This window comes from Halichoeres trimaculatus, unplaced genomic scaffold (genome assembly GCF_033239565.1).
Source record: "Halichoeres trimaculatus isolate MK-OKI-2021-1 unplaced genomic scaffold, fHalTri1.1 fHalTri1_scaffold_7, whole genome shotgun sequence".
Classification (NCBI taxonomy): Eukaryota; Metazoa; Chordata; class Actinopteri; order Labriformes; family Labridae; genus Halichoeres; species Halichoeres trimaculatus.
Genome location: NW_027437185.1, coordinates 11,591,683 through 11,614,951, shown reverse-complemented (window position 1 = coordinate 11,614,951; position 23,269 = coordinate 11,591,683). Strand labels below are relative to the sequence as shown.

General features: G+C 39.6%; 1 protein-coding gene across 1 annotated transcript in view; it reads right to left on the bottom strand.

The window, feature by feature from the left end:
- pigg (phosphatidylinositol glycan anchor biosynthesis class G (EMM blood group)) overlaps positions 1-22,447 on the bottom strand; it is a 32,684-nt gene extending 10,237 nt beyond the window's left edge. Inside the window, exons 1-10 of the mRNA XM_074674643.1 lie at positions 21,990-22,447; positions 21,682-21,887; positions 20,179-20,388; positions 18,121-18,309; positions 17,048-17,186; positions 14,263-14,475; positions 11,612-11,829; positions 11,018-11,302; positions 8,072-8,469; positions 5,471-5,662 (exon numbers count right to left, since the gene is read on the bottom strand). Of these exons, the coding sequence (XP_074530744.1) occupies positions 5,471-5,662; positions 8,072-8,469; positions 11,018-11,302; positions 11,612-11,829; positions 14,263-14,475; positions 17,048-17,186; positions 18,121-18,309; positions 20,179-20,388; positions 21,682-21,887; positions 21,990-22,143 (2,204 nt within the window). The 5' untranslated portion in view covers positions 22,144-22,447. The remainder of the gene's footprint in view (positions 1-5,470; positions 5,663-8,071; positions 8,470-11,017; positions 11,303-11,611; positions 11,830-14,262; positions 14,476-17,047; positions 17,187-18,120; positions 18,310-20,178; positions 20,389-21,681; positions 21,888-21,989) is intronic.
- Between the last annotated feature and the right edge of the window lie 822 nt (positions 22,448-23,269).

Genomic DNA, 23,269 nt, shown 5'->3' with positions numbered 1-23,269 from the left:
TCACAGCTGAAATGTCACAACAGAAAAATAGCTGATCCCAAAGGAGTTGAGCAAGTACTGGACATGTTTTATTAATAAGTGAGATTCATAAAAACCTGTACGAGCAGAGACACAGCTCCTTTCAGCGTGCTTTAATATTCACTACTCCCTGAACAGCGTGGCTGGGGTTTTATTAATCTGTTTTAATGCAAATCAGGGATAAGTGCAGGAATCTGAATTATATAATATTATGCAAAGCAGGGATAAAGTAGCAGGCTAACCTGTTGACTGCTGTATCAGGTGAAATTAATTGTTAGACTGTTTTGGGATGCAGAAATAATTAAGCAAATGCAGCATCGTGCTCCTAATTTGACTGTTAAGTCATGACAACACAAAAAAGACAGAAATGATAAATGCATAGATCGAGGCATTGACCTTCCATTCTGAAAGTTACAATTAACCCTGAAAAGACTGCTGCTTCCATCCATTCATTTATTCATGCGGCTTTTCATAGGGCGGTGGAGTTGAGTAAATCTAAGCATGTTGATCATGTTCCTGTAGGAACATGTGTCTTAATTTTGTTCACGTTATATAAAATAAGAAGCTGTGTCCTGATCTGGAAAACAATTTACACCAGTTAAATGATCCCTGCTCAGAGAGGGAGACAAGGATGAGGATTTTTTAAAACGTCACGATGTTTCACCAAAACAGAAGTGGTTTTACCTCCCAAATGATGAACCTGAAAACACATTTTCTGTTAGTGTGTGTGTGTGTGTGTGTGCTTTATTTGTGAATATATCTGGCAGGAGTTCACAGGTGTTTTGTGACAAGTTTGAATACATTTGCATTTTGAAGCGGTTCCTGTTTGCATGAATATATTTAAATAAAAAACCAGCACCACAGCCGTCTCCAGCTAAAGCAGTAAATGGTTAGATGAGTTTGGAGCTGTGCAGGTTTAAAATAGAAGATCAAGTCATAAACACTGTAAATGCTTTGTTCGGCTCGGTGGTGCCATTACGGCTAAGAAGGGCAGCGACTGCACCAAACTCCTCTGTGATGAACACGGACACAGACAGGCTCGGCACTCAGATGCCTGCTTTGATGTCGAGCTTCGTTCTTTTCAAACACTTGTTCATAAATTTCCCTCATTATGCTTCTAGTGGTTGTTTCATCTCAATCGCTTTTTTCTCACCGATGTCAGTGTTTGGGTTGCATTTACTGACATCTCATTACGCAGTTAGATCAAAATAATGCAAAGCAGTATCTGTTGCAGTTGACTGTTTTAAGGCTGTTTCCTCTGATGCCAGGGAGAGTAACACGGGAAAAAAGGACAAACTTCTACTGACATCAAACCTGGTAACCATTTGAACTGATGACATTGAGCAGGGTTGACTGTTCATTCTGCAGTTGGCATGAGGGAAAATCAAGGACACTGGGCAGTGGAAGGGAGCTCAACTTATAGCTTATAAATTATGGCAGAGGCAGAATATTTCAGGAGGAGCAGATTTAACTTCTTATATAACATTAAAGTGAGGTGAAAAATGTCCTTCTTTGAGCTTTTTCCTATAACTGATGTTTCTGAAACAAAAAATGTTCAGGTGTGAAAATCTCTAAAACGAAAGCTTAATAAAAAAAAAGAAGCTGTACTTTTATTTGTTATGGCTATCTGCATTGTTTAGTTTCAATGACTTATCAGTTAGAAGCTTTACTGTGCTGAAAATTACAACTTATAAGCTTAGAGCTAGAGACTGCAGGATTTTCCTAAAAAAACAGAATGCAAACTCTTGTCGGAATAATCCTGCTAAATAGTCACTTCTGGACCTCTTTACATGCGTGTCAGTGTCTGTGTCTGCCCCAAATCCCCTCCTCAGCCTGTATGTTGATGTTTCTGGGCAGAGACTAGAGCTGCACGATTTGGGGAAAAGGTGCGATTTGCGATTAGGTGGACAATATTGCGATTGCGATTGTGCTTGCGATTTAATAAAAAAAGTTGTGTCATGATGAGTCTACAGACTTGTTTGGTTATCATGGAGAAAAATCTGAATTGCATGTGCTGACATTGCGATTGCGACTGTGATATCCCCTTTTGCGATTACGTAATTGCATGTGCTGACATTGCGATTGCGATTGCGATATCCTCTTTTGCGATTACGTAATTGCATGTGCTGACATTGCGATTGCGATTGCGATAATCGTGCAGCCCCAGCAGAGACTAAGCGTGGTTACATGAGCCAATCACAGCGTGCCCAGTGCGCAAATGACTTTGCATGTTGATGATAGCAAGTGGCAGAAGCTATCCAGAGCAGCTACAATAGTGGAAGAAGCATGGAGGAAGAAAGACACAACCAAAGTGAAACAAAACGCCAAACAGATAAAGCTTTTTTCTCAAATGGAGGTGAAGATTGGCTTGACTTTCACCCACTTCCGGGCATTTGGACGGGAAGAGCAAGTTGGTTTTCTGCTAACCAGGTATGTGTCGAATACCCATGATTAGCTTGTGCTAACATGCCAAGTCTGGTGCACAGCTCTTGAGTCTTTCCCACATAGAAACATGATGCTGTGGGTGGTTACTGGGCTAGTGAGTGTGCTAACCCGGTCACGATTAGAGGCTGTGGGTGTGTGCTGCCGCTGGCACTGAGCCAAGGAGGAGGAGCCCGGTTTGAATGTTGTGTTTACTAACAAGTAACAAAACTCCTGCAGACCCTACCTTTAAAGAAATTATAAATTACAAGGAGAGACTTATCTTTTCTGAATTAGCTCTTGATTTGCAGTCATTGATTTTTTTTGTTATTGTTTTCATTCTATTCAGTCTATTGATCCATTTATTTAATAATTCATTCATTTAGTAAAGTTAAAAAAAAAATGCTTTTCTTCGTTTATTTCATTGATTTTTCCATGTCCTTAATCAGTTTTACTGTTTGGATTTTTTTTTTTTAAGTAATTTATCATCCTTTTATTATTTATTGATTGCTGTAATATTTCCGCCCGTCTCCAAAGCTCCAAAGGTTCTGAACAAATAAAGCTGGATTAGATAATTACCTCTTGGTTAGGATGAAGGTAATAACAGCAGCTACAAATAAATTCTCACAAAAATCAGAGTAATCATTAAGAACAGATAGAGTGCATCAAGAAGTAGTGAATATCATAAAAATGAGTTTGTATACATGTCATCACTACTTTAAATCCTAATGGGACACTTCACTTGAGACATACTTGACGGCCAAAGAACAGCAGGTCTGGTTTTGTAGTGGCACACACTGGACCATGGACAGTACTGGCTGAGGGCAGAGTGAGGAAACCTGTGTGTAACCAGCTGTGGGGAGCAGAGTTGTCTACTTCCACTCCATCAGTAAACAAGGGCAGATATCTGTTTCTAATATCATGGCTGAGTGAGTGTGACCTAAGGGGAAATAGATGTCAACGCTTCAGCTCAGGTGTGTCCTGCCCTCTCAGGTGTTAAATTTGCAGATCTGGCAGGATATCACCTCAGCCTATGAAAGGACATTCCTCTGATCTCTTTAACGTCTAAAATCTGTTCACATAACAGTTGAGCACTTCCCAGTGACTGCTTGGTTGTGCTGCAGCTTGAAATGCCAGTCTCTATCTCTGACACTGACCCCATAAATCCAAACGGTTTCCTTATGGCTGCTGTGGGATGCTTCGCTTGGTCAGGGCGTGTAACACAATGATTATCTTATTAAAAAGTAGCTCCACTGCCAAACACTTAAAGACTATTTGTGGGCAAGCTTTATCCTTCATTATTATTTTATTACCCATTGTGAAAGTGACCTGGCATTTAAAATCAAGTAACCTTGAAAGTGGGGAGGTTATCTGAAGACACCCTGAAGCAGATGGTAGTGTTAAAACAGCAGAAGTCAAAGTCAAAACCTCTGCCTTCCAGTCAAATACCAGTCACATGACTGCTTTAACTTCCTGAGCTCAAGGATGAAGATGTGTGATGGGAGTTGGAGTTGGATTTGGTCCAAAGCCTTCTGAAGCACCATTAGAGATGTAAAGCCCCCTGTTGTTTTGATAAGTGGGGGCAAGAAAAAAATAACTTATTTAGTTTTAGGTTCTTGTTACATTACTCTTGTTCTCAAGACGCTTGACACACACATTTTTCAAACCTGACTCCCTTGTTTTACTCTTCCAAAACTCAGGCATCATTTTTGACGTTTAATACTTCAAACTGAGACATTCTTCTGGACTTGTCAGAGGATTGCAGCTTGTATTAAGTTTAACAAAAATGTTTTGAACTTAAACTAAGAAAAAAACACTTCCTTAAATTCCAGTATTTGCAGTTTACACGTGACTCACTTTCTGAAGTTGTTTATGCTACTTTGGATTAACTAAAGAGATTGTTCAAACATGCACCCACAGGGCCCAAAGGCTAGAGCAGGGGTCTGCAACCTTTACGATTTAAAGGAGCCATTTTGTCTCATCTAATCTGAATTAAAGTCTTATGGAGCGACAAAATCTACTTTACCTTCACAAAAAAGAATATGATGTGTAAATTCAATACAAAGTTAAAATATTTGTGTAATTATCTAAACAAGACATTTTTGAATTAATGAAATTGTAGAACTACAAAAGGAATTCCTGAATTTAATAACATCTATTGATAAAGCCGCTCAACTCATATTTTATTGTTTGCTAATTTCTTGCCACATATCAAGCATGTATATTGAGCCGTCCCTTTGGCAGTTAAATGAATCTATTTACACTGAATTTAAATTTCTATTGTCATCCAGATTTGTCTTCTTGTTCATTTAATTATTTTATCAGGGGTTTAAAACTTGGAGTTAGCCACAGGTGCAAGGAAAGTTGTTGGGCTGTTGATGTTGTAGGAGGTAGAGTAGAGAGGTGCCAGGCTTTACTGCAAGATGTGATGCATATTTAGTAAAAAAAAATGTTAAATCATGATTTTTTTCTGTCAATATTGTTAATCATCAATATTCTCCATAAGAAATAAAAAGTAATAAATATTTTTGATTTTTTTTTTTTCAATTATTTCTATATTTTCTTAAAGCTACAGGGAAGCAACAGCAAAGAGCTGGTGGCTGATGTGGCTGTTTTTCACAGATGAAAGTGATTGTCAGCTTTCTTATCAAACAGTTTATCAAATCTTCACCAAAAAAAGTCGGTTTTCTTTTTACACTTTGGAGTAAAGAAAACAGGATTTGCCAAATTTAGCTGACACCACAAGCTCTGTGAAATAGGGATGAGTCATTGGTTGTTGTGGTTCAAGTCTTCTGCTGGGTTGGAAGCTGAGTACAAGGCAAACATACTAAATATTGAATGTTTCAGCCACACCTTTGACCTCATACTGGATAACAGCCTTGAAATGTAACACTGCAGCTCTAAAAGACATTCAGCCCTGACCATCCAGTGTCCACTTTGAATGCATGGGAGAATACACCATGTGATCTAAGCCCCTGTAAAGTAAATAAAGAATGAAAGGATATAAAGGGCAGGAGGTAAGAAAACTCACTTGGACATGGTTCGATTAGGGTGCTGCCAGGGAAACAAGATGTTGCCTACAGCTGCCCGGTAGCTGTAGACACCCAGAAGTCCGAGTCCAAGGGCAACTTTAGACACCCATGAGCAACGTCTTTGAACCAGGAGGTAGATAAGAACCAAGCAGAAGGCAGCCAGGAAGGATAGTACAGTCCTGTGTTCAGAGCTAGAAACAGGAAACAACAAAAAGATGAATCTTAAATGAGAGTTTCAAAAACACTGAGACGAGAATCCATTTGAAACATATTTACAAACAGAGCTCGACATTTACACCCCTCAGCCCCCCGAATGCAGATGATGGGTAAGACATTCACTCCCTCAAACCAGTTTGGCAGGTTGAATTTTATTTATCAAAAGTGATTATGACTCAACAGCTACCTGCATATAGTCACAGACTACAACTGCTACGCCGACGATACCCAAATCTACATTTCCATGAAAACCATCACTCCTGCCTCATTGACATGAAGACCTGGATGAACAGCATTTTCCTCAAACTCAACTGCAACAAATCTGAACTCATTATCATAGGCCCATAACCCCCTCTCTTTCCAGGACTTTACTCTCCTCACTGATGTACATACAGTCAGCCCCTCCTCCTCTGTCTGAAACCTCAGCATCAACCTGGAAACAACTCTCTCCTTCAAATCTCACATCCGGAACTTGACCAATACATCCTTATTCCACTTTTGCAATATTGCACATGTTTGCCCAACCCTCTCCTTCTCCACTGTTGAAACACTCATTAATGCTTTCGTAACTTTGAGACTGGACTATTGTAAAAGTATTCTTTACAGCCTCGCCTCCACCGATTGACATAAACTACAGTATATACAACACTCTATTGCCCAATTACTTACCCACTCCCCCTCCAGTGAGTACATCACACCCATCCTTCAATCGGGGTGGGAGAAAAAAACAAAAATCAGTATTGGGATTTCTTTGTTTGAAAATCAGGATTCTTTGCCAAAAAAAAATATTTTTTTTCCAATTCAAATTCAAATTCTTCAGTCTTTGTTTAAAAACTGAATTGGAAAAAAAAAAACCACTTTTCTCCAGCAGAGGGTGACATGTTTCTCTCTGACTCACGTGATCTGCATTTTATGTGGAAATATGTGTCCTGGTATAGTCTGTAGACATTATCAGTACCATTTAACTTTTTCACATGGTCTGGTGTTAAAAAAGCAAACTCTATGGCAAAAATTGTTTACAGTGAAGAATCAAATTGGCACCTCAAGAATCGTAATAGGATCGAATCGAGAGAAGAGATCGTCCCAGCCCAATCCTTCAACCCCGCCACTGGCTCCCTGTCCAGCACAGTCATCTCTAAGCTCCTTCCCACCACCTACAAAGCTCAGTAACCTTGCAGACCTCCTCTAACGTCACTCCCCCATCCGCCAGCTAAGATCTTTGGACGCCAACCTCCTGACCCCCATCACCAGGATGGAGCACCGCACTGTTGGCAGTAGCCTTCTCTACTGCTGCCTCAACCCTCTGGTACTCCTTTCCTCCTAACATTCATAATTCAGATTCATTCCTCTTTCAAAAATTAACTCAAACCCACCTTTTCAAGACCGCTTTCAAGACCTGACTGCTACCATCAAAACCTCTCTTTTCTGTTTTTGTTATCCATGTTATGGATTTATCTTTGTTCTCTTGTCTTTTTTAAAGCGTCTTTGGGTAGATTTAAAGTGCTAAAAAAAACTGATTTATGAGTTGTTTACCCATTAGTATTGGTGACAGATGACCGAGCATGATGGAGACGTGAGCTGGAAGAGCTCATATGTTGATGCAGCACATAAAAAATGGATATGGTTTTTCCTGCATAGTAAAAGTGTGACATAGAGTGTCATAGAGTCTGTGTTATTAATACTGAGCTTCCTCTCTTCTTGTTTTCAGCACGTTAGTGTGCTGACAAATCAGAGCTGAAAAGAAGCACCAAGCCGTGAGCTGGATCAGACAGCAGTGGTGGTTCTCTGAGACAACATGGAGCAAAGTGCAACGCCAGGTCTCATTATTCAAACATGCAGTGTGGTGTGGAGGAAAAGGTGATACTGCCCAGGGTACAAAAAGCCCAACACCACACCTGGGTATTTCACATTGTGATGCATGTAGAGAGAAAACCTTCTTCTACTTCTATTTGCAGTTAAAGCTGTGAAATGGCCACAGATTAACTGGGACTGAACTGTTTTACAACAGTCAGAGCAATCACAGGAGCCATTTCACTGCACCAGCCATGAAAACAAGCGTAGGCTTCAGTTCCACAAGGAGAGAAAAACTAGTGTGCTGTTACAAACTGATACCTTTTTTTCCAAGAATTTGTGGTTTTACAAATCAGGCAGGGACTTTTGTTGACATCATGCATAGCAACCCACAGATTCCTCATTTGTTGGTCTAAAGCCTCAGATGGTCTCAGGGTGATTTAAGGTGAACACAGAGATGTTGAGCTCCTAAACTGTGCTGTATCAGAGAATCTATCACTGCTGCATGATCATGATGCTTTGAGCTTAGTTCAAAATGTCACTGAGCACTACTACACTGTATAAAAACTGTTGTAAATACCGCAAGAACAAACCTGTTTAGCCAGTGTCCCACGTCAGGAAGATGAGCCCACTGCACCCCGGTCTGATTCAGAGAGCGCAGCAGTCTGCAGCAGACCAGAGTGAAAGGTGGTGTGGCTAATGCTAGCCATTTCTCTGACCACATATCTGTCTTTTGATGAACAGAGGAGTGACTGTCTTTAAAAAGGGGGGTGAGATCGTCGCCATCAGAGCTGTCTCTCTTTTCTCTGAAGTACTTGCGGCAGACGTCCTGGAAGACAGCGAGGCAGAGGGTGTTGAGCAGAAAGTACCAGGTTTGGTGCTCCTCCTCCACGAAGCTGCTGGCCGCCAAACTAAGAGTATGTCCGAGTGTGCCAGCCAGCAGTAAAACATCGAGCTCTGAAAGGGACCAGTCACTGCTCCTGAAGGACGACTGTGAAAGAGAGGAAAAGGAAGACACACTCAAAGCAAGGAACCTCTTGATCCACGTTCAGAGCAGTTTATTCAGGAAGAAGTTACTCTCAAGAAAAAGAAACTTACAGATCATGTTGGATGAGAGCCTAACTGTGAAAAACCTCAGACTGTTTTAACTTCTCTCAGTTCATAAATGACTCTTGAGATGTTCCTACTCTAACCACACACTCTTAACTACACAGTCTTCTTTCACCTCCCATCCTCTGTACTTCACTGACTGTTCAAACTATTCCACTCAGCCAGATTTGTGGGTAAAACCACTGAAGTGTTTGAAAGAACTCATCCAGTCACACTCTTTAAATGTTCTTAACCCCTGAACTTAATAGTCACTGAAAGTACTCAGCTACATCAGTGAGATTGTTCATAGCAGACACTCTTATCAGGGAAACACTTTGCAGAGTGCTGTCCCAATGTTGTAGAGTGGGAAGGGGCAGCAGAGAGCAGCCTAAAGCTCTCCTCTAGTGGTCTATGTCATCAATGGATGCACCTTCAACATTCATCCGTAGGTCTGAACCTACACAACTGCTCGTTATCAAAGTTCTCCAGTTCTGGGAAATGGCTGCCTTCAGTTTATCAGAGAGATTTGGGATCATTTTTCTTCTCTCACCCACTTTCTCCCCTTACACTGAAATTCAAAAATCGTTCTGTCATAGGCTTGACACTTTATTACACAGGGGTAACTAGCTGGTTGCACAGTGAAGACGCTAGAAGCAACATGCTTAATAGTGCGACTCACTTGCTAAACCATGGGACGAAAGAGACAGCAAGAAAAGTGCTGCTTTCTGCACAGCTCCAAATCCTTCTGCATGGTTATGTTAAAGGATGTTTGCCTGGAATGAGGAGTGGTGCATTTTTCTTCTTTTTTTTATCTACCATGATTTTTACATATAATTTTATTCTTCCCCTATTAATTTGTTCTCCTCCTCCCTTATTACCTCCGCCAAGGGGGTTATGTGTTTGGCAAAGTTTGTCTGTCTGTTTGTCTGTGAACAACACAACTCTAAAACTAACCAGCAGTTCTTGGTGAAATTTTCAGGAAATGTTTAAAATGGGATAAGGAGGAAGTGAATCAATTTTGGTGGTGATCTAGATCACCGTCTGGATCCAGGACTTTTTTTAAGGATTCTTTATTATAGTGAGATAGAGCCATTTTCACCATATGTGTATATAACCCCATGATAAATGGTCAGATTGCTTTGCAAAACAATGCAAGACAAGGTCACCATAATTTCTGACAGATGTAAAAGTATGATCAAGATCCTGGCAATATTCTGGATACTAAGATCCAGAATATGAAATATGTACTGGGTCATCATTATTTTCAACACTGTCAGGAAACAAATTATTGTACAAACCTGCAACTAACACCAAATTGTAGCAGACAGTCTGCTGAAAGGGAGTATAACATTAAAGTAGGACTAAAGTGTTGGTGACAATCACAATATGCTTGGAGGAGGTCTGCGCTCTCTGAGTGCTTTTCTAGTTATTATCTCCTTTTTTTGGTCTGTATAAATAAATGAATCAATATGTATCAAAAAAAGTGATACAGAAAAGCAGTTGCAAGGATCAGCTTTTAGATATGCGTGTCACAACATTTGGAGCAATAAATATTCAACTGTGTCCTGGAATAAGAAAAAATAAGTACTTATAGTACAACAATGGAACATATATGATCTTGAACTTCTTGTTATCATACATTTTCATACATGATCTGTCTCTTTATGGTGAATCTTCACTTTGTAATATCTGGTAAAGCCTTTTCAAAATGTCATCCAGCTAAAATAATAAAAATAAGAGTCTCATCCCTAAGAGACATTACTTAGTCTGCTCAGAGCTGCTCAGAGCTGTCTTAGGAAATAGACAAAGATGGATTTTGCATTTACATACTTTCTGTTTTCTTCGGATCTCAATGGACTGCACATAGTCATTACAATGACTTAAAACTGCATCAGCAAAAGCTTTGGCATCTTTGCTCAGGCACTCAAAGTGAGTTCAAAAGACTAAAACCAGCCGTTCCCCTCTGCTCCGGCAGATATAGTCAATTTTTTCTCTTGTGAATTTTGAAAGTCTTGTAAGTTATCTGTACAGAGATAGCTGGATCGATTTCATCTGATTTTTATTTCTCTCTTGTACTTTTTATCTTTTCTTCTTTTAGAGTCTATCTGGGCAGACAGCCCAGGTACATTTACAGCTGCCTTATTATTTCCTTAGCACATTTAGATTTGTAAAAGATTGCCTTTTTTAACAAGTAACTAATCCCCACTGAGTCTTCACTCATGAATCTGCAGAGAAACACACAAATACAAAAAGGGACACATATGTCCTCTGATGCCACCCCTCTGGAAAAGCCCTAAGAGAGGCCTCTGCCTCTGTTTTGACCTTTTATTGTGGTTGTTTTTAAAGCATGGTGGTGAAGTTATTCTGTATCACATTGTTTTTAACCATTTTTCATCTCTGTCACTGACAACTTTCAGCTCAAGCAGACAGTCAACAGCGCACAGCCTCACCTTGCCAGGGATCTTTACTCCTGGAGTAAGATACCTTGTGATCATAGAGACCAGAGTACAGAACATGGCTGAGGAGAAGGCCACAGCAGCAAACACCAGACCCCAGGAGAGGCTGCAGAAGTAACAGGAGCTCTCTGCGGATGTGCACACCAAGACGTGCACCGAGGCCAGCAGCAGGCACAGGAGGTAGAAAGGCAGAGAGAGGAGGGACGAGAGGATCGGGAGGTCAACTGCTGCTTCACCACTTAGGGCCTCGGGCATGGCCAGCAGAATAACTAAGAGGAGCTTTAAAACCAGGAGACAGGGAGGAGCAGAGGGACAGAGAGAAAGATACAGGATTAAAAAACTGTTCATTTTAAACAGTCACAGAAAACTGTCATGGTTTGTTTATAAGATAAAAAACAAAATTCTTCACAGTGTGACATAATGATTGCGAAGTCAAAAGTGTATCATCGTTCATGAAGAAAACCTCTGAATATAAATGCTTTTCTTATGACTGTGACACTTTCCTCTTGAGTTCATCAAAAAGAACTGACAGCGTCTTTTTTCTCATTATTTAGACTCCTCAGAACAAATGAGACCACTTGTGCTCACCTGAAACACGAACACCATGCCTGCTATCATGGAGTACATGTCGTACTTGCCCAGCTGTTTGCTGAGGGCTGAGCTCATGGCAGCGAGGGCCTCCAGATACTGCTTCAGGACCTTTTTCCCGACATTTGATAGCACTTCTGACGTGTTGCCCTCCAGGTAAAGCTTCATCCAGTTCCCATGAGCCTTTTCTGCCACGCGGAACTGCTCGAATCCTTCATCTGGATCAGAGAGGGACAGGATGGAGCGACACGGGTAATCAGAGAGTTTCCATTACTGTGATAATCTTTTAAACTTTCAGGTGGAACTTCAGCAGCTGTTAAAATCAATTTGTCAAAATACAGAGGACATCTTTACTTTGTCATTAAAATATCGTCTTGGTTTCCTGTTGTAGCAGCAGATAAATGTGATACTGATACATCATCAAATACTAGTCAGGATGACACGACTTATTGGGAGACGAATACTGTGTTTCACTTATGTGATCCTGTTTGACTTCATCAACCACCTGACTGCATGTTTCACGTTTGAAAGGGGATTTTTCTTTTAAGAATTTAAGCTCTTTCTGTTTTATCTTCACCACAGTGAAATTAAACGTCCGTGTTTAGTTCCATTTAGTCCCCAAAAAGAGTGATTTGTCACTATTATTTTCTGCAACTCACACTCATGAATATAGTTATAATCAGCAGTTGAAATAATCCCTGTTTTCACTTTGGCGCGCAAGGAGCCAATTGGAGTACAAAGCATGGGGAGTTTGATTTGTTTCATACATCAGTGACCCACACACACACACACACACACACACACACACACACACACACACACACACACACACACACACACACACACACACACACACAAACACACACACACACACACACACACACACACACACACACACACACACACACACACACACTCACACACATACACACTTTGCAGCGTGGCTCCACTCTCAGAAGCGTACGGGTGATAAATGGTGACTGTGGCTGTGCCAGACAGAGAGGTTGGTAGAATTATTACAACCTTAAGCCACAGGCATGAATCACACAATATCAACCCAGCCCGGGCCACGTTTCATTTTTCTAAATGTGTGAGTAAGTCAACGGTTCTCCAAGGTGCCTGTACAAGAAGAAGTACAATAAAGAGATTGAAACAGTTTAAAATGAGGCAGCCAGCGCTGAATTAACAAATGAATGAATGAGAAATTTAAGCTTCATCTCTCTCCTGAGCGTGGCACTCAGATAATGTCAGCATCTGCAGACCTCCATGGCCTCATGCCTGACCTCAGCATCCCTCTGGTTTATTTTATTAGCTTTATATTGCTGGAAGCACTGTCACTACATAATACGTACATAAGAGTTTTAGATGATAAAAGAAAACCACTACACAACAACCTCTCATTATTGTGTTCAACATAATTTCAGTTGGAATAATCAGGAGAGTTATTGTTTCCACAAGACACACTTTTCCTGCACTTCCTGACCATGTGAGTTTACTGAAATGTTTGCTCGATAATCTTTGAGCATGAGGTTTTTTTCTGAGGAAAACTTCTCATTTTTTTGTCAGAAACACCAAGCTAGAGTTTCAAATACATGATAAAAATATTATATAAAGTTAAATAATTATTTTACACATACAGAGATCAGAGGTGTCAAAAGTATTCACATTCATTACTCAAGTAGAAGCTTAGATACTAGGGTTTAAACAGACTTTTGTAGAAGTCGAAGCTTTTTACTTAAGTAAAAGTGTGAAAGTACTGGTTTCAAAACTACTTAAAGTATAAAAGTAAAAGTAACTTACAGGGTGGAAAAATGCGGTTGGGGTCAAAAGCTTAGACTGTGCCACAGGGGCAGTGCAGGTGTGAAGGATCAAGTACAAACCAATAAGATTTTGAGATGGTTCTACGTTTATACATCTCACCCATACACAATCAAATTGTCTCTTTCCGAATGATGCAATTTTAGCAATTTTAGGATAGGATTTACTTTTTTTGCTGTGTGTCTGTTTGAACAATGATAAGCTGGAATGAAACATGAGTAACAAGGCTATTTTTAAAACGTGTGGAGTAGAAAGTACAAATATTTGCCTAAAAATGAAAGGAGTAGAAGTAAAAAGTCGGCTAAAAGATGATTACTCAAGTAAAGTAAAGATACCCCAAATTTTGACTTAAGTAAGGTAAAAAAGTATTTTTAGTTACTTGACACCTCTGATAGAGATGCACATGATGAGTTGGATAAGGTTCAACTTGGTAGTATTTATAAGTCCAAATTCTTGAGGACTTTAAAACTGCTTGAAAATATTTAAAGAGAGGAACTATCCAGTGCCAGGACATATTCAAAGTGTTTTATGAAAGAGAGGAGGGGTATAACCTCAGAGGGAAGTTACTTTAGAGGATTATGAGTTTTTAAAACAGGGAACAGTTTTTGAGGGGTGTCAGGTTGAATAAAACCACATTTCTGTCAGTGGGGGATTAACTATTGGTTACTGAATGAGCTGCTCATCGTTTTCCAACCACACACTGTCACGATGCTGTGTTCACTAATGCTGTGAGCAGCTGGCAGCTCTACAGCTTAATGATTATCTTTCACAGACAGTCCTGGCTTTCTACTTTTAAAGAGTCTGAGGTTGGATGTGGTATATTTGTGACGTACCTTTGTCGTAGCCTGGCATGCTGTCTTTGAGCAGGCAGCTGAGCTGGTGGCCGTTCAGATGCAGGAAGCGTAGCTGGTCTCGGAGTGTTGTTTCCTCCACTACAGCAGGGATGATGCGACCCACGTTGTTTTGAGATATGGGGAGGCCGAGTCCGAGGGCCAAAGTGGGAGTCAGATCAACTTGTTCCACCACCCCAGGCTTCTCCATCCCAGCTGGTGCCACAGAATCAAAAAATCACACAAAGAAACAGTGAGGATCTACTACACCTGTGGTACACGGCAGTCACACAGAAACTCCCCCGTTACACAGCAAAAACTAAAATCTAAGCAACTGTTTGTCTTATTTTTTTGTAAAAACAGACTTAGAATGAGCCACATTCACTGGAAAAGTCAAGAAAAATGTCTTATTCCAAGATGTTAAGACAAAAATTAAGCCTAAAAAACTGGAATGGAGCAAGAAAAGGTTTCCTTGAATGAGTCTCATATTTAGTCTAATAAAGCCTTAATATTTAAACTTGAAATAAGACACAAAGATTTGCTTAGATTTCAGTGTAATTACTTTGAGTTCATTGTTTACATTTTCTCTCAGTGTTACAGACTTTTTCCTTTTTTAATTTACATTCCAATCTTGTCAGGATGTGAGTCCAGCGCTGTGCTGTCTTCTCTTGTTAGATTAAAAATGTTTTGCCTCTTTTATTTTATTTTTTCAAACCAAGATATTCATCTGAGCTTCATCTTTCACACAGCCCAACCCAGCATGCCTGACATTCTGATTTAAAATGGTTCTGAAATCATTTGACTCCTGAATTTTTACACGGTTCATTATAGTGGACCCAGAGTCTGTAAATCATCACCTCTGGCTTCAAGCTGGTGCAGTCTGTTTGAGACCACCTGCCTGGAGCTGTGAGTCTGGACCACCTCTGAGGAAGATTTAAGAGTAAGAGCATTCAAACTGTGGTTGCTGTGATTGAAAAAGCTCTGACATCACAAATGAATTATTACCTAACTCAATATTTTGGACCATCCCATCAAAATTTAACCCATTCATAGTCTACTTCCGTTTATGTGTTGCCTCACATAACTAACTCAAAGTCAAAACTTCACATTTTACTTTATTTACTTCTGTTTTTACAGTGACCATTATCGCACCGCTCATTTATTCATTTGTTGTTTTAAAATTTAGAGACTGTTTATTGATAAACATTAAGGTGTTTGTTTAGTCCTTACACAAAGGTGTTGCTCTATTTTCTATACAAGGTATTTTATGATGTATTGATCCCATAACCAATAAACTTTAAGAGCTACAATGTGAATTAGACACCTATCAGATTGCTTTCACAGTGTCTCCTTTATTATACTGCAAACTGCGCTGACCTCAGGGGTATTTGCAGTTTTATTACCAAGTGAAATACGTGTCTTGGTTTAGCGAAAGAGACCACAGCTCCTAGATCACAACTGCATGGGCTACAGCTCCAAATATACATCATGTCAGAACTCATCACTGGAGTATTTTCTAATAAATAGGAGGTAGAGACAAAAAGTGAATACCAACCAAGTATAGGAACCTCTAAGGAAGAAACACAACAGCTGAGCTTTTATTGACCAGTCATCCTCACTGTGTGAAACATGCTGATCAGGACTCTGACTGCATCCAAACTGAACATTTTAATGTCCACAAACATCTCAGGTGGTTATAGTATTGTAAAATGTATCTGGTTTGTAAAAAAATGGTTTAAGAATAGTTCAACACATTGAAAATTGATGGTTTTTTTTCTATCCCTGCCAACATTAGACCCAGGCAAGTTAACATGCCTGCCAACATAATTTTTCCCTCAGTGTTCTCTGCTGGAGTCTGACCTACAAACCTTTCAAAATATGTGTTAAATATCTACACAGCTTGCAGCAAAAGGAAGTGACTCGCATCAAGTTGAATTGAAATTTGAAGGCATATCTCTTCTTCCAGCCTGATTCAGGCATCTCTGACAGCAACCTTTAGGAGTGATGTTGAGTGATGCTTGCATATCTTGCATGCCCTAGGTAGTGATTTTCTCATGGTTGTCGCTGCCAAGTTGTGTTGCCAGGTCAGATGACACTTATCCTACACAGTACTTTTGAACAAGCCTTTAACTGGGGGCGGCAGTGGCTCAGTCGGTAGAGACTTGGTTTGGGGATCGCTGGCCCAGGCACAGACCAAAATTGGGAATTGAGCTGATAGCTGAGGAAGTGTTGGCTTACATTCCTGAGCACTGTCAGTAGCCCTTGAGCAAGGCACCAAAGCCCCCAACGGCTCAGGTGCACATCAAGAGTGCAGCACCATCAGTCTGACCTCTCTAATTATTGCATGTTTCTGTGCAAAAAATGCTTTTTCTGCGTGTTTTGTGTGTGTGTGTGTGTGTGTGTGTGTATAGCATGATTTAGAGTGTAAAAACAGAATTTCCCTCAAGGGGATTTATAAAGTGTATCTTCTTCTCCTTCTTCTAAACTGGTATCAACCTGATCACCCAGGAGAAAATCAGGGAAAATTATAAATCAGAAGAACAGCAGGAGAACAAGTTAAAAAGCAGTAGAGCCCTGCAAGAGTTGGATGTTGGCATCTTTTTTAATTTTTTTAATATGATTCTGAATTCCACTTAAGTTGTTATTCAAATGTCCACCATCAGAAAGACCTCACATCACCACAACATAAAACCTGGATTAGATTAAACCTTGTAATCTACATTAGGAGCTTCAATATCTCCTTTTTTTCGCCCATCTTTTTGTTGACATGTTGTGGCTGACACTGTACCTTTTCTTTTGAAGGCTGGACTTATGAGCACCAGAGGTGTGTTGACTTCTGGTTCTGACGAGCCTCCATGGCTCCCAGTCTCAGACATGCCATGGTCTCCACACAGCACAAGCAGGTAGGGCAAGGATCCCTCTGCCTCCTACAAATAAAAAATAGAGAAACGGATTTCCCAAATATGTTTATGAGGAAAGAAATCACAAAGCTTTGAGATTTAAATAATTTAAACTTCTCCAGACTAGTAACAGACAACTGATGGCCAGATTCAGCATTACTGCTGTAGACAATGATCAGTCAACCTTATCTTTTCTTTCTTTGTCTTTCCAAATTTGTGATGCCATTTTGACTTGAATAAATTTCAATAGCTAAAGAAGTGGCAGACAAAAAACACATAAAATCAACTCTGATTAATTATTTTTAAAGATATGTCAAAGTAACCTGAATACAATGAATAATAAATATTTCTAACTTTTCGATCTGTCTTAACAGCACTGATATATTGAGACCTGATTTTTTAAATAATGCTGGTTGTATTTTGTACATAAATCTACAAGTCACAAATCTTAAATCTGTGCCTTGTTTTTAATTAAGAAAAAGAAGGCATAGATTTTGAAACAGCCCAACAATTTACAGCTGTTCAATCCTGGCCTTTTCAAGTTTGTATTTATGCTCTTTATTTTTCAATACGATGATTAAAGGTCCACTAATCTTCAGAAAAAGAAGTTTAAGTGCCAACAGGAATCTTTCATTTAAAGATTAAAAAGCTAAAGAGATTTATTGCCAAGCTCTCCTCAGATTTCACAGTCTCACTTTGAGTTCCCTCATTGAAATCATTCTAAAATACTTTATGATGAAGTGATTTGGCACACTGTCTATGAAAAATACAGAGTTGAGACTTATGCAGTGTTTGAGCTATAGATCAGTTTTATAAGCAGCAGATTGATTAAATGAAAACAACAATAAAAACAAACTTCAACATATTTCATGATGGAAATAAACCAAATAACGATTAATGAAATTGCAAATCAAATCATGCAGACACTACGCTGCATTAATGAATATTTAGGGAGAGTTACCTTAGAAATGAGGGCACTGTGAATCTTCTTCAGGATGTCATCCATCTCCATCAGTTTGGGCTGGATGAGGGAGCTGTGCGGTCCGCTGATGTGACCAATGTGGTCCAGGCCGAGGTAGTGAAGGATCAAAATGTCCCAGTCATCTCTTTTGAGGGTGCTGTCCAAGTGACGGGTCACGTTGTTGTCAACCTATAACAAAGAAAATTTAAGAGACAGATATTGACTGATTAACAGGATTTCTAATTTTAATTTATTAAGGTTAATATTTCCAACACTGTGCTGCAAATTTACAATAACTTTGACATATGTTGCGGGGCACATTGTGTACATTGTCATTGATAACCAGTAATTTTGAGCGACATCATCTCTGTGCTTTTAATTTCTGATCTGCTTTCACATGAATCCATGTAGATGCTGAAGTTTCTGAAACCTTTTGTGTGGGGAGGTTTTCATGGGTCTGCCGCCCTGTCTGTTTAACTCTCTCATACTCACACACTCACACACACACACACACACACTAAAGAACTGAGCGTGAGTGAGAGGTATTGTGATTTTGTGTTATGTGGAGCTATGAGCTGGGAAATGAGTTTAGGGGATTTCAAAGGACTGAATGAGCTGCTCATCACATTCATTTTTCTTCCTGTTGTTAATGTTTATCTATCATCAAATCGTCATTATCAGAGTTCTATAAGTGATGGTATTTCAAAAAAAATGTTTCCTAGTGTTTTTTTTTTTACTTCTTTGAGTGTGTGGGGGGTAAATAGTGGCACCAGTGGGGAAGTGTTAAAGAGGCTGGTATTGCAGGAAGTTGGGGGTGGGGCAGAGCCTAGAGCCCTGGAGCCCCCCCAGACCCCTCCAAAATGGGGTCAGGAAGATGTCTCTATGAGGAGCTCTTCATTTAGAATGATTTGGCACCTGCTGTAAAAGCATGATTCTAAAATACAGTATATGTTTTGTTACATCGTGGTCCATTTTAATGCACATCCTGACAACTTTCCAGACATTATTACACAGCGCTATGCTCAATGAGAATACGACAACAACTTGGTTTTACATGCAAAGTTTGTGCTTTGTTTATTTTGTTACCTCTGCCAAGAAGGTTATATTTTTGGAGGATTTTGTCTGTTTGTTTGTCTGTAAACAACATAACTCAAAAAGTAACAAACAGATCTTGATGAAATTTTCAAGAAATGTTCAGAATGGGATAAGGAGGAAGTGATAACATTTTGGAGGTGATCTGGATCACCATCTGGACCCAGGATTTTTCTAAAGGATTCTTTATCATTGGGAGATAGGGCTGTTTTCACCATATGTGTATATAACTCCACCATAAATGGTCGGATTGCTTTGCAAAACAATACAAGACAAGGTCACCATAATTTCTGACAGATGTAAAAGTACGATCCATATCCTGCCAATATTCTGGATACTAAGATCTGGAATATGAAATATGTACTGGGTCATCATAATTTTCAACACTTCAGGTAATAAATTATTGTACAAACCTGCCACTAACACCAAATTGTAGCAGACAGTCTGCTGAAAGGGAGTATAACATTAAAGTAGGACTAAAGTGTTGGTGACAATCACAATGTGCTTGGTGGAGGTCTGTGCTCTCTGAGTGATTTTCTAGTTAGATTATGATTTATAATTCCTTATTGTACCACAGCACCCTGTAAAAACTTAAGCACACATTAATGTATTATTCGTCTGAGGGTTTTAATGACTATGAATAAAAGCAAATATTATCTTTAAAAATCAAAGAGGGGGGAGAACTTTTTAAGCTGAAATTTCAATTGTTTGGGTCACATTTAAGTTTTGCTTTCTTGAGTAATTTTTTGAATAAAGAACATTCACACAGCTCACACTCAGTGTTAAACTGCCTCAACACTTTCTGTTGAAAGTTCAACTTTGTGGCTGAAGTGTGGAAACAGGGTTTTATGATCCTGTTCGACAACTCTCAGTCGAGTTTTAAGATACTTGCACCTCAACAGACACCAGATGAGTGCATTATTTCTGTTATTAACATCAGCATAAAGCTGCACCACACCTATATACCTCAGTGTAATCAGACACGAAGAAGGATGTGGTCCCATCATACTCCATGAAGTGTTTCGGGAAGAGGCGCACCCAGGTGTCATCCCCATAGAACACCATCCTCTTTCCTGCTGTCTTGGCCTGCCAGATCAGGTTGTCCTCCAGCAGTGCTGGAGAATTCAGGTTCATTACCACATCAATGAATCCTGGGATGCTGCCAGTGGTTAGAGCCTGTGGATGCAGTAAAATAATAGTAAAACAATCAGCTTCTCTCATCCTCAATGTCCACAAACTGCACTGTAGACGCCATGTGAACCATGAACCATTTCTGACTTGATAAATGATCTTAATCATAAAGATTTAATTTGTAATTTCCTTCTAAATCTTGAACCATGAATAAATCTTGCAGTAAGCTTGGTGCCCAAATCTGTTTATCCTTGAGGCCTCTTTTCTCTATCACCACTGCATCACCCTGTTAATCCTTGGATTACTGGTGGAACATCTGTCCCTCTGCCTCAATCGCCCACAGCTTTAACCCAACATCTCTTCGTTTCATTATCACTGACCTTCAATATTCAATATTTAATATTCAATATTAACATACGACAATAAAAACTACTCATGTTTATCCTTCTACAGGCAGCTACATACCACTGATTCTCTTATAATTCAGTGAACACACTGTGTATTATTTAGAGTTTCTTTACCTTTATGAGTCCCTACTCCTAAGAGTAATACCCTTTGTGTGTTCACACCCACACACCTCCACCAGTATGGGTGTTGAACTCTAAAGCAGTGCAGTGGTCAACTTAAAGCTCTGATAAAGGAATAAGGAGAAAATGATCCTTTGTTTGTGATTATGCTTTATTTTGATACTTTTAAGTTCAGAATAATCAATAGGCCTGTATTTTGTTATTATTGTTCATTTTTTGAGCATAAATTATGATTCACAGTTGTGTATTCTTTCTTAAGATTCTGTATTCATGACACCTATAAGGCCAAGAAGTTTCAGTAATAATTTTTCTTTATGCATCTTTTTACTTCCTCTTCCTCTTTGGTCCCCTTGGTCAAAGTTGGTGAGTTTTGGGCTGCCTGGCTACTCTTCTTCTGTTGTTGGGCCCTTATACTTCATCTTATGATTTACATATGGATTACTTATGTTGGCTAAAACTTCTGTGTAACGGTGCATATGTTTGATTGGTTAATTGCTGGTTGGATTATCTGTTGTTGTGTTTTTCATCTTCCTCATTATTTTGTTGTAGGGCTTTTCTTTTTTTTTCAAATAAGTCTTGATTGTGCAAACCCATGCTTTCAGAATGATAATATTTAAATAAAGTCATTATCATGACTACCATTATTATGCCATTCATATTCTAAAGTACTGTTGCTTTTCAGACTAGTTTGAACATCAGGTTTTTAATGCACAGGCACTCTGCTAAATGAAGGGCTCAAAGACTAGAGACTACAGTTGGGTTGAAAAACATAGTCACTAAAACATGAACATCATGACGACAGACAACTTACCTTGATCCTGGGCATAGTGACTGTAGGGGGTCTTGCCTTGGCTACATAACTGTGACATGAGCCTCTCTCCACCATATGTCTGGTGTAAGGCATGAACTTGCGACCATCGGGACCAAACATAAAGTCCTCTCTAAGGGCATCTACTAACATGATAACAACCCTTTTAAAGAGGGGCTGGGGAAGGCGGGTGGTGTTAGGAGAGGTTCCTGAAATGAAAGAAAATGAAGTTGAGTTTTACATCAACAAGGCAGACAGATACTGGCAAAGAAGCGCAGGTGAGTGAGAGCCTGGCGTTGCTGTGAGTTTACCTGTCAGTGGCTCTGCGGGGAGGTCTGACAGCTTGTTCTTTGATGAGAGGGAAGACTTGACAGGTACAGGAAAAAATCCACGAAGAAATAGGGCAATTCCAATTACTTCAAATATCAAAATAAAGGAGGCAAAAACAGACGTCCGTATCTTCATCTTGCTGCCTGACGAACACTTTGTCGGATGTCTTCGAACTATTTGACACTTGACAAGACGCTCTACGAATGGGTTACCGACAAACAGCAAACAGACCGCCAAAACGTCCCATTTCAGATAAATAATATAACAGAACACAATTTAAAGCCCTGTGTCTCAATTAAAGTAAACTTCATGTATGCAGTGTGTTGTCTTCATTTAGATCAAAGCACAATAATACAAAGATGCTACCACTCAAATACACTTCCGCATCGATAACTATGGAACTACGGGCCGGACGTAGAGTCAAACTACACCGATACGCTTTTCGAGACACACTCCTTCTTCTAAACAGGTTCCGGTAGGCTGTATGCAAGGAAGCGTAATGCTGCCCTCCACAGGTTGGGTTAATTAATTATTTTATATTTTCACATAAAGACCTGATCTGTGGAGGAACTTTAAAACTGCTTTTGCAACGCCCTGAATGTTCTGATCGGTTCTAAAAATGGAATTAAGAGAGAGTACCGACAATCCTAAATCAGAAAGCTCTTTGTACAGCTGTCTCCTTTCTCTGTTATATTTGTTGCACTTTATTACAACATGACACACTGTTTCAACACTGCCACACTCACACAACTCATCTGGATGCTTTCCCAATCATTTTAGACATCCTGCAAGTCCACAGTGTCCCAGCCTCAGTCTAGTTGAAACCACTCCATCCCTCTGCCTGAATCTCACCCTCCACTTCTTAATGTTCAAAGAAGGCTGTATGGAGAAAAAATATTTCATGCAATTTCAGCATATACAGGAAAGTCAAAATTTGGCTCCAAATTTCAGGTCCAGACATTACATTCTGAGGCAAATTTGGGAAAAGCTGAAACAGAGGTTTTAGTCCTCAGACTTGATTCAGGATGCCTTTTTGTCACCTGGGATGGCATGGGCTTCGATGGGGGACACATATTTCATGCAATTTCAGCCAAACTGAAAATTTCAATTTTGGCTCCAAATTTCAGGTCCCGACCTTACGTTCTGCCACAAAATTTTACTTTATAATCACTCAGTATTCTGTAATTAAATTGAATTTACAGTGTATTTTACAGGCCCGTAACTACAAGTGATGCTGCTTTATAAATAATTCTAAGTATTG